Source organism: Taeniopygia guttata, chromosome 20, assembly GCF_048771995.1.
Source record: "Taeniopygia guttata chromosome 20, bTaeGut7.mat, whole genome shotgun sequence".
NCBI classification, from domain to species: domain Eukaryota; kingdom Metazoa; phylum Chordata; class Aves; order Passeriformes; family Estrildidae; genus Taeniopygia; species Taeniopygia guttata.
The window spans coordinates 11,136,213-11,148,543 of NC_133045.1; the positions used below are offsets into that span (position 1 = coordinate 11,136,213).

A 12,331-nucleotide genomic window follows, 5' to 3' on the forward strand; every position below is an offset into this window, starting at 1 on the left:
CTGTCCCTCTTTTAACAACAGGAAAATTAGGTTCTTTACTTAAATAAATGGTACAGCTCACAAAGCCTTGAAGCAGAAATCAAACAATAAGGCAACTGAAAAGCAGCCCAAAAGGGCTAAAAACCCAAGCACAGATACAAAACCCTCCTCAGGTCATGATGTTTTGATTAGAATGAGCAGAGATCAGGAGTGGAAGGAGGAGTCAGGAAGGCAAATGTCCCAGCAATGCCACCAGCACTATGGCATTTAGGGTCTGTTAATATTTCCATGAGAAACTTCTAGGTTTAGGAGTTTACAGCTTGAGTCATAGAGGATTAGTCCTGGTTTCCAAAGCCTGATTCCTAAAGGGGAATTCCTCAGGTAAAACTTTGCAAGGGGAGGGCAGGGCCAGGTGGTTTGTTATGGCAAGGATGAGTAGGTGGCAGGTTCAGCAGCTGGAGGGGCTCTTAGGGGATGCATGAGTTGGTTTGTGGAGGGGAAAGAATTCAGCTCTCTTTACCCAGTACCAAAAAAAATGCAACCAAGGTGTACTGGGTGGCTTTTCAAGGCAGGTTCTGGTGCCTATTAGGGAAAAAAAGGACATATGTAAAGGCTGATGTGTGTGTACATATAAGAGTGTGCTCCCTGTACACACCAGGACACTCAGAGAAGTGTAATTAAAATTGGTAATCTAATAAAAACTATAAACATGGCCAAAGAGGTTAGTACTGCATAAGTCTGGGTACATTAATCCAGTAAGGCATTATTCATGTCCTTAGTTTCCAGTCAACAAATATATTCTGAAGAGCCACTGGAGTTACTTGAAGGCTCAAATATAGGCACATTCTTAAAATCTCTGCTGAACAAGGGCCAAAATGTTCAGTACCACCATCTGCAAATATCCAAATTGCCTTGGGCAAAATGTTTCCCTTAATATAATCCAAGGTTTTGTTTGTTTGCTTTTTAAGTTGTCTAACTGTTCGGATAGGAGGAAAATGTCCCTTAAATTAAGGAAATTAGCAATAAATATGAATGTTATTATAAATATGGTAATTATAAAAAATATGGTAAGAATTATAGGAAAGGAAAAACTGCAAAGAAGTGGGGTCTTTAATGAAACTGGTAAACTACTGCATATCCCCTCTTTGCTGCCTCATCATGTAGCCATGGGCTTACATCTTTCATCAGCCTTCATTAGAGACAGCTAAGAAAGGATTTGGATGGTGACACCTTTATCACTGAAAATCTCAACTGTTATTAAAAAACCCCAACAATTAACCACAGCAGTGAGAGCTTAAAATTAGCCCAAGAGTAAATTCTCTAAAGTCTTAAAAGCTGACATCTGAAATTCCAGGGTGCTGTATTTAATTCTTCACTGGTGCAGACTATCAAGAACATATGCACTAGTAAGGAAATAAAAACTGTAGATTTTTTTTCCTATCTCATCCCAGCCTTCTACAGTGAATTTCAGCAACAGCATAGCTGTCAAGGTTATATCTGCACCATCATTCTGCAAATCCAAACTCACACCCACACAGCACCACTCTGTCTTTGGGACTCCATTTCAACTCATCAAGGAAGCCAAGTCCCACACTCACCTAATGTAGGTGATGAGTGTTAAAGAATGAACTCCTGCAGCAAAGAGGCAGATTGCGAGTTCTTTGTTTGTTCTGTCTCAAGCCTTTTTCATTATTACTGTTTTACTTTGGAAAAGGCAGGAGCAAAACCAAAGCTCTTTTCTAAGCAAATTAACCCACTGTTTTTGTGTACACTGTCTTCACAGATTTTCAATAGCTTTCATGAGCTGTGTGCATTAGCTCTGACTATGCCTTCCTGCCTTTGCCTGTACACGTAATGACAGCCAGCCTGAGTGGCTATTACAGTTATCTCACTTTCTGGAGAGGATGGGAGGTAATGATATGTTGCAATATGTGCAATGGGGTATTATAGCTAAATACTCTTTGGAGTGACTGATGAACTCTTTTGCAGTATGCCTGGGATGACAATTTGAGGGGTACTTATCCTTCTGTGCTTCCTGAATCTCTTGCTCCCGATGTGAAGCTGGAGCTAAAAGGTGTGGGCTGGATGGGGGTGGTGGTGGTGGTGGAGGAATTGGTGGAGAGCCAGCAGAAAACAGAGAGGCACCTTTGCATGGTCATGAAAACAGAACTGTCCATAACAGACCCAATTCACAGGTGGACTCAGACATGGAATAATGTGACTGACTGTAACCATCAGCAGATTTCTGACCACTCCATTAAAATCCAAGTCCATGATGAGATTCTTCAAATAACCCAAGGACAGGCACCAGTGCTGATAACCAGATAGTGCTGCCCATGGCCATGGCAACAGCTCTGTGGTCTCAAACAAAGCCACTCAGCTTCCCTGCCTTGGCTTCTTACCTGTGAAAGAACATCCTCAGTGATGCAGACAGGCTGAAAAAGTCAGGTCCTGCATGGAAAAATACCTAAGCATAGGCTGGACTTGAAGATCTTAAAGGTTTTTCCGAATCTAAACAATTCTATCATTCTGTGTCTCTCACTTACAGTTTGTATTTAACCAGTAGTCATTGGTAGTAGGGTCACAAATCCCTGCTAGTATATCCCACCCCACTGCTTCAGGGGATGCTGAGTGACTGCAAAACAGTTTGACACATCAACCACAAGGTCAGACCACTGGTCTCTTATCCCAGCCTCCTCCCAGTCTGACTTGCTGTACCCTAAATTAATGACTTGAAGTTAATCATAAATATTATCAATGATTTTTGAGACTTCTGAAATATCATGCTGATACTTCCAATCAGTGGGAGCAGTCTCACTGAGTCCAGGGGCTTCTGAGAATCTCAGTTTTTATGTTGTGTGAGAAATTAAAAATGGTTCCATTTCCTTCATGCAACTGGGATGCCACATGCAAAGATTTATCACTTCCAAATCAAATGGCCTTTTATGATTTAGTGGGTTTTTTTAATGATTTAGTGGGACATTTTTCCATTCATGTTACTATTCCCAAAGTATCCTGGAAAATGGCAAAAACTCAAGGGCAGTTTTTTTAGCTGAACTGGGCAATAGAAGTCCTTGGCATCTGTCTGCAAAGTGTCAATCACCTTTAAATCCCAACCTCACTCACGACGGTTCTCCTTGAGTAAGTGACAAGGCCAGTCTGGCAAAATGAAATTTTTCAGTAATACATTGACAAACTCAGATCCACGAGCACCAAATTCCCCCTCAGTCTGGATTTGAATGCATAAATAAATCAGGCTCTTGCATTTATTTCTGCTAGAAGATTGTATTATTCCTTTCTGCAATTATGGAAAAATGCAGAGCACAGGCAAGATTTAGTGTCTCAGTTTTTGCTGCAAGACTTATGTCAGTAGAAAGGCATTTGTGCTCTTGGGAATCAAAGTGAGATTCACCCATTTGTGGCAGGTGTTTTAAGCACTCAGCCTAACAATCTACCCACGCATGGCACTACAGCAATTCAATGACTAAATTAAATCTCTGAATATTAAATTAATGATGGAAATCTAAAATATTAATATATTCTAATTGAATATTCTCCGATAAATTATCTAGGCATTCTCAGCAATTTGATTTTACTTTCATTTCTTAAGGAACTTTCAGCTGCATAAATACAGCTATTAAAGCAATTCAAAAAGGGAACATTTTCTGCTCAGACAAGAGAACTCTAAACACAAAGAATCTAAAAATTTCTTTCATATGATTGATTAAATCATAGAGCCCAAGACAGCTGAATCATTAAATGACTGCTTTCCTTCAGTCCCTCTGGCTTTAGCAAGGACAATATAAATTCCCTATGGGTCTGAATACAAGGAAATACAATATGTATAATTACAGTATAGGCTTGAATGCTGTTGTAAGAGAGTTTTAAATGGAGCATTTATGCTGTAGCTGCACTTTTCAATCCATAATGCTGGATGTGCGTGTGCATGGAAAGCCCATAAAGCACCGGGCATCTGCTTCCTTCGACCCAGATTCCCAAATGACACACTCTGGGGTAGTCCCACCAGCTCTGGCAGATGTGGGATTTACATCAGGATCTGCCCTTATCTTTTGTGAATGCTGGAAACTGAGAATGGCATCATCAGGGAGAATGCAAACAAAAGGGTGTCCTTTGAGCAGTACATACAGCATGGAATATATTCAGGAACTTGCTTCAGACTGTAGGTTTCAAAGGAATTTCAAATGGACACTTCAAAAAAGCACTGTGTCATTACTTCACTTTGCCCATTCATTCCGGGAGTCATATGTGAGTCCTGGTTTGGTAACACACACACACAGAGGAGAGATCAATACCAGACCCAAGACCATGGCAAAATGAACATTTAATGAACCATTTTCCTGCTCATCTTTCTGTCTTCAGTGCCAGGTTGGTTTGTGGTGTGAAACTGCAGTAGAGCCAAGAGTTGTCTCAATCTACATCCCTGAACCAGCTTTCACAGAAAAGCTGTGACTCTCCAGAGCACCACAACCTGCACAACGTCCCATTTCTTGTCCACCCTCTGGGCTTGCTCCTTACCCTGTTTTGAGTGTTACAATAAAGACCAAATCCCCTCGTTTCTGAGTTCCAGCTGATGATGCTCACAGGGCATCACAAAGAGTGCACTGAGAGCCAGAACTAGCCATGTTTTTCTTTGAGTGGGTGTGTGGCTGATAAGGCAAAAGAAACACCTGTTCCTGTGGAGAACAAGGAAGATCTAGGTCTATTTGTAATCAATGCTGTCTGCATCTCTCTCAGGAAAAGTAAGGTCTGATGTCCTTTGGGAAGCATTTGCAAGGCCTTTTCTCAACAAACCTTCTCTCACCACAGACAGATGCCATCTGTCTTGCAGCTGGGAGCTAATGGATTCTGCACTGCCAATTTCACAGCAGTGAGCAACGCTGTGATAGAGGAGGCAGGAGGGATTTCCTACAATAAAACTATTTAAAACAGTGCAAAGGCACAGGCTGAAACAGCCATGAGGAGCAAAGGAGATGGCAGCACTGAGGGCTGATGGCCCAAGTTGGCAGGGATTTCACAGCTCAGTGTGTCTCCAGCACCAGGATTTCAGGCTTTGGGAGAGCTCTCTCACCCGTTTCCTGTGCCAGGGTGGGCTGTGGCTCACACACAGGCTGTTGAGCTGGAGAGTGCGCTATCAACGTTTTTCATACTAAATATTCAATGTCACAGGATATCTTAAGATGTGCTAAACCCACTCATGAGTCCACCACAGGGTTTTGCAGTGTGTCAAGAGAAGCTCTCTGCTCCCTTAACGTGCCCCATGCTGCTGGAAACCTGACCCAACAACACCACCTCTGCTAAGCAACAACACAAGAGTCTTCAGGTATATTATATTCTGCCAACCTTCCAAGCCACTTCAGGACTTTCTGATTAAATTTACATAAAATGCATCCTTCCTCTTATTCCCTGTTACACACATCAGGTTATTTCTAGTATTCTTGTGGCTGAGATCACCAGCGCTCGGATACGGGAGCGCATGCTGTGCCTGTAGCATGCAATCAAGGCAGTTTGTGACAGCACCAAGATCCTGCCTTGGTCATCCTCAGGGGATTTTCATGCTGGTATAATGAGAATGAACAAGTTGTTTATAATAAGAGATCTAACAGGAAAAGAATGTATTTTTCACTTTTATGTTTAATAAAGGCAAGCTGGAAAAATTAGGGTCTATGAAGTGCAAGATGGGAGGCTCTAAGAGCTCTGCAAAGGTGCTGGAGATGAACTGAAAGTCTGGAGCCGTCACGAAGGAGAACACAGTTGCAGGGGTTGACAGAGGAGCCCATTATCTAAGCATGTCAAAGACGACCAAAGGCCATTTCTGCACAAAACTTGTAGTTTTAAACTAATTATTTTCATGTAGTCCATTGAGATGGACCAAGACTTGCCTTGAAAACAGAGTCAAGATTCCCATTAGAAGCAGCTGGAGACTGGCTTGTGAATTCAAAACTGAGATTCTTTTTGAAGTTCAAAAGAGGATGAAATACAAGATAAGCTAATAGTTAATTAGATAATAGATAATTAAGAATTAGCTACGCATGTAGCTAAAAAGGATGAGTCAGTGAGAAAATAGACAGAGCTCAGCAAGGGTGCAACTATTTAATATATTATCTTAGCTGATAAGTGTGCCTGCATGAGTCATTTGCTTGGAGAAGGAGGGGGATTTCATATTGTGTTTGTATTTTTAATAGACATTTTTATGGACTTCAGTTATAATAATAAGAGTACCTGACAATTAGTAATGAAATTAGCCTCACAACAGTGAAATATTTCACAGCGTGTACAATATTATTCCTAGTACAAAGGTGGAAATTAAGCAGAAGGAAATTAAACTCAAGATTTTCATAAATGTTTCCAAAATAAATAAGCATATATCAATAAATTTTGATAATTGTTTTCTCAGCTCAAAGACAAAAGCAGAATTTACAAAACATTTTTATATACTAACATTTTTTTTTAGCTTATAAATATCAGATGATAATTTGAACTCTTCAAAGAGTAAGTAAATATTTTCAGCAGCAAAAATTAATTAGAAATTCCCATTATTATTTTTTCAGCTATTATTTTTCTGAAACACATTTCCTAGTTAGTGTGGTTCATGTATATGAACAGACACGGATGTTCCTCAGAAAGAAAAAACCCTGTAATTAACAGAAGGGTTTTTTTTGGCAGGGATAATGTTCCTTTTTTTCTTTTTTTCTCTAAAAACTTTTTCATTTAACGTATTTTATCAGAATGAAATGGTTTAATGAGCAGAGAATTACAGTTGATCCCAGATGAACCAGACAGGGCTGCCTTTCGAGGTATGTGGCTCCCATCAAGCTGCATTCACCTTTGCTATGATTTAAACTTCATTCAGGCACAGCCTTGCTAAAAATACTGACAAGTAACTAATCAACTTCCATAAAATGGAATTTTTACCTTCACAATAGGAAGCAGGAGTAGGAGGGAACCTGAAAGATTTGCCTATGCATTTCAAATTAGTCTGACCTATAAAAACGCAAACAGCAAGTGGTTCTATGAAAATGTACTTCTGGTAGGGTTTTTTGGTTTTTTAGTGATGAGATTTTTCCAGCCAGCCCTTCCTGTCCTTGGAGGAAGCCAGAACAAAATTCAGCACTATGGAGGGACTGGTTTCTATTAGTTATACCTACAAAATGTAAGCTCAGGCTGGTCTTTCTGGACCAAAAAAAGTTCAGTGTCCAAGAACCAGCGGTAGGTTTGAATGTTTTATATAAAACAGCAGAGAAAACAATGACAGACCTGCTTCTGTACAAATGAGAGCTGAGCTGCAACTTCACATGTGCAATTCTGGTTCCAGTTTGTGAGCAGATGGACACAAAAATATTCAGTGCCTAGTGAACAAAAGCATGGGAAATCAGATCAAAACTCTTACCTAGATCTAGGAGACAGCTAAATGCTCCAGGGCAATCTGAAGATTATGTGGATGGAAATAATCAGATAGTACTGGTCTTTGAAGATGTCGATTTGTCCTATTCTGGATAATTAAAGAGCAAAGTCTAACGGAGGGAGCTGTAACTCCTGATAGGAATCACCCAAGCTTCACATTCAGGCATTGGCAAAAGGGCCAGATGTTGCAGAGGAGCAGAAACTCAACTGAAGCCTGAAACATCAGGGGTATCATTCTTAATCAAGTTGCACTCTTTGTATGATTTTCCCTGTCATTATGATTCCTTCTGTATGTCAGGTGAAGAAGAAAACAGCCCTTTGTAAACCAGTCTGTTTTTTTTTTTTATTTCCCACCCCATTTTTACTTCATTTTCAGTGTTTCCTCTAGCATCTGTACTAGAAAACTGCAATGGAATATATTGCTGAAAATCTGGGAGTTCTGTATTTCCATAAGCCAGGTTATCTTTCCAAGGTTACCGGTAGTCTAAGTGATGAATATAAATTCTTTGGTACCTATATAAAATTTATTATTTGTCATTTCCATTAATATTAGAATTTTGCATAGTTGAGTCCTTCTGTTTCATCTCCAGACTGTAGGGTAAAAAGTGCCACAGAGATTTCAGTCCTTATAAATCAACAAATTTGCCATGGTAAGCTGGTGCCAAGTTGTCCTCTTGCTGTCTAGTCAAAACTCAAAAGGAATCAGTAGGGAATGGAAGAGAGCACAAGTTCATTTTGCAATACTAGCCTTTGTTTTTCACAGGAATTCAAGATTTAATCTAAATTATTGATTTAGAGAGGCATTTTTGACACATCAGGTTATTCTCCTCTTCAGACATTTCTTCAGCTTAGTAGGACAACACATTAATGGCTCATTCCATAGCCACACTGCTGACCACACAAAGACTCTCTGGATTCCCTCCCTGATTTTATTTGCCACGTGGTACTTCTTAGTCCTTATTGTACTCCCTCATTGCACAGAGAAATGACACCGACAATCCAAGCTTAAACAATCCCTGGTTGAATTGGGTACATGCCCCTTCCTCCTAGGCACAGAAACAGGTAACGATGCAACTGATGTGAATCCAGACACTGCTTCAAAAGGACTAAATAAACTTCCTGAGAAGGGATGCCAATGACACACCACTGCTACTTGAAATAACTCCTGAAATTTTATATTGTTGCCATTTTCTTCCAAGGGAAGAGCTAGCTGCAAATGTCTGCCAAGTAGTTTTACTTATTTATTTTTTTTTACAGCTAATCATTTGACTGCTCCAAAAAGCTGAAACCAGCACCCACAAGAGGAATAGCAACATGTGTTTGTATTTCACTAACACTTATCAACAGCAACAATAAATCAACCAAATGTCTCTGTAAAACACTCCTTTTCCCTTCCTTTTCTTTTCCTGTCATCCCATAATCATCACGGAAAACCACATGGGTAAACTTGATCTCAGAGATTATCCTTGTGAAGAAAGAAAGTAGCAACACAGGGGAGGCTGCGGGATCCATCTGCAGCGGCGGCAGGCAGCCAACCTCCCCCGGGCCGCCGCGCATCTGCAGCGGGATGGGCGCGGGAGGGAGGGATGGGATGGCAAGGGAAGGATGCAGCACCCTCGGCGTTGGGTACCACCCAGCCCAGCTTTTACACCTGCAGCCGCTTTTTGGATGAGAGCGTGGGCAAAGCGCCATCCTGGCAGCAGTGCCAGTGTCTCAGGAGGGACTGGCTGGAAGGAGGCGATTAGGCTGCTGTCAGCTGGGGAGGGAAACTGGGGTGAGGAGCTTTGGTGCAGCATGGAAAAGGCAACCATTCCTGCAGGAGCAGAGAGTCTGCTTTGAGCCAGGCTTCCCACACCCGCTGCTTCACCAGAGCCATTATAAGATCACCGTTATTATTAGCACTGCTATCACTGGTTTGTACTTGAACTCACCCGGACCAGCTGCTGCGGGAAGGGCCCTCTGGAGTTCTCTGGCACGTTGATGGGTGGGATGACCCAGTCCCGCTTCTGCCGCCGCAGCCCGTTGGCACTCTGGTGCTGCCGCCACGGCAGCAGGGTGTCACTCTGCTGCTGCACCAGCTCTCCAGGCAGTGCCTTCCTTCCTTTGGGCTGTTTTGGGAACAAGAAAGCACAACCAGTTAGCTTCTTCCCCACTCCTTAGGACCTGTCCAACAGTGGCATAAACGGCCGCGTGGAACAAAGACACGACGTGTTTACTGGCAGCTCTGCTGTCACAGAATCACAGAATCAGCTTGGCTGGAAAAGACCTTGCAGATCATCCAGTCAAACCTATGACCTAACACCACCTCATGAACGAAACCATTCACAAATACATGGAGCTGTCATTCCCAAGCCAAGACGCCTCCCAGAATGTATTGTCTTCATTACACCCGCTGCAAGGAGACGCAGCAGAGAACTGGGGTAAAGAAGTTGCTGAAAATTTTCCATAAGTACAATCTACCAGAACACAAAAAAAATTGAATAAGATTCCTTTGCAGTCCAAGTCATGGGTCCAGTTTGTAGTCTGGTATTAAGCATAAGCAGGGCTACAAAAACATGCAGTCTGTGGTTCTGCAAAAGTATTCTACCACACAAACCCAACCCCAGCCAGAGGGAGAGTCAGCCCCATGGCTGCAAAGGTGCATTAGATCAGATTTTTAGTGCTTCATAACAAATGATCTTTATATAAGAGCTGGGTTTTGAACACAAATCCCAAAATACACACCCCACGCTGCCTGGGAAGTGTAATACATTTCAGGCACAGTAAATTTTCATTATTTGGTGTGACTCTGAGTCCTTCTTTGTGCTTTTTTTTTTTTTTTTTGTTTTTTTTTTTTTTGTTTTTTTTTTAAACTATGGATTCTCTGAATGGAATACTTTGGTGCTGGATATGCTACAATGCTATGAATAAAAATGGAAATGGTAGGACCATGATTTTGACTTAGAGAGACTGGCTCACTATTAGAAAATTTATGCTTTACAGAATGATGAATCAATGAAATGTAGATCTGGGAAGGCTCTTCAGAGGTTATGCAGTCCCAATACTTCAATACTCTGTGGTCTTCTAGGATTCCAGCAATTACTTCTGAAAGTCTGCAGAAAAGATAACTAGCAAGAGCTTTTGTTACCATATGGTGACCTGCACTCCCACCAGAAAATGTTTAAACTTTCATAAATCACAAAGACTGCAAGTTACATTCTTTTCATTTGAGGTAAGATCCAGTGGGAATACTGTTCTCTGAATGTTACAATTTTCAGCTATTTTTCTCCAAAAAAACCCACTCACCCCAAACCCAATGCCCCAACACACAAGAACAATGCAAGAACAGCTATCAAAGCATTTTCTGAGGCTCCTGCCATTTTAAACCACATTCACTTTTTTTTTTTACTCCAAACATAAAAACCCAAACACCCTCCAAGCAGTTATCTGTAGGCACTGATTTCAGTGGGAATCATTGCTTCAGGCCTTCTAGTTTGATGTAAATCCATCTATTAAATGCACATTACAATTCCTGATCGGGAGGTAAAGAAACAGGCAGTCACCTCCAGACTACACAGTCTATGATAACTAAAGAGCAAATGAAAGTTAAACTGAGGTGTGGCTCCAGGGCTGTGTGGACTTTCTCCAGAAAGGCTGGAGACACTGAGAGCAGGGCACAGCAGCAGGGAGCCCATGCTCACAGCTTGGTCATGGCTCTGATCTCTCTTACCTCTGGAGGGCAGACATCCGCTGGCTGCAAGGATTGGAAGCATTTGTGCCAAAATGCAGCTATTTTTACTGCAAAAATTAAAAACAAGTCTGTTCCAGAGCTGAATTTTCACAGAACAGACAAATATGGTCTTTTCAGTCACACACAGAGGCATTTTCCTCAGGTCCTGTCTCACACTTGTGATGTGGGTTGTGTTCACCTAAGTGCTGTTTACACACTTTCAACAAAATCATGAAATCACAGCACCATGTACAATATTTCGATGCTGCTCTTAGCATGCTTACTGAAGTGGGCAATAAACAAAGAAACAGATTCATGGTGTGGCAGTGGAAGACTTTCTTGGGATAGCCAGGACACCGGTAGGCACTGCTGACCTCCTCCTTCCCATGGGATGCAATGTTATATCCAAAAGAGGTTCAATTTAAAAATTATTTTATTGACGGAAAGGTATCTTTTCTGAACACTGATGAAATCAATCTTATCTAAAGAAGACACCCAGAAATGCATGACAATATTAAATAGGACTATGAGACATGAGTCACAGAATAGTAGATATCCCCCATTTTTTTTAATTGGCTTGTGATTCCCAAATGGGAATCCTTTGAGAGCAGGTATTTGGATCAGTTTATATAATTGGCAAGTGAGCATGGGGACAGATTATGAAAGGATGGTCAAATAATTTGTGCTCTTCTGAGTTTACACAGTGGAATGAGTCTGAACTAAAGACAGACTGGAGAATTAACACGAGTCCCAAAGCTCCGTGTATACTGAAATAATTAGAGTCAGCTCAGCAAGGCAATACCAGCCTTTTTAGTCTGTATGAAATACTTGCTGGCAGGTGACTAGACAGTGACTAGCTTGCTTGTCACTCTTGATGATGTTTTCCTATATTAGAATAAATCATCAACATGACTCTGAATTTGATATGCAGGATTTCAAAAGCATCTTGCAACAACAATTTTTTTTCTTTTTTTAAACAACAGCTCTTTTTTATCTTCATTTGTTGACAATGCATTCTCTTGACCTTAATTTCTCTGGTGTTGTTTAAATATGTTGTACATATTTTCTGCTGCTTAAAAGCTGTGAGACAAATGCAGTAACAAAGTCTGGTGAGTATAAATGCCAGAACTATTCAGATCTCGACTGAAACATCCCAGAACATATCTGGAATAGCAGCATTGTCAAACTGTGAGCACCAGAAAACTCTCCAGTGCTTTTGAG

General features: G+C 41.1%; 1 protein-coding gene across 4 annotated transcripts in view; it reads right to left on the reverse strand.

Moving 5' to 3' along the window:
- Positions 1–12,331, reverse strand: part of CDH4 (cadherin 4) — a 415,526-nt gene that overhangs the window by 142,808 nt on the left and 260,387 nt on the right. For all 4 annotated transcript variants that reach the window (XR_005982316.2, XM_030289048.4, XM_072917016.1 and 1 more), the window contains one exon: positions 9,333–9,509. Coding sequence is in view for 3 of the 4 variants with exons in the window: in XM_030289048.4 (XP_030144908.2) it covers positions 9,333–9,509 (177 nt within the window). In the remaining variant the exon portion in view is untranslated. The remainder of the gene's footprint in view (positions 1–9,332; positions 9,510–12,331) is intronic.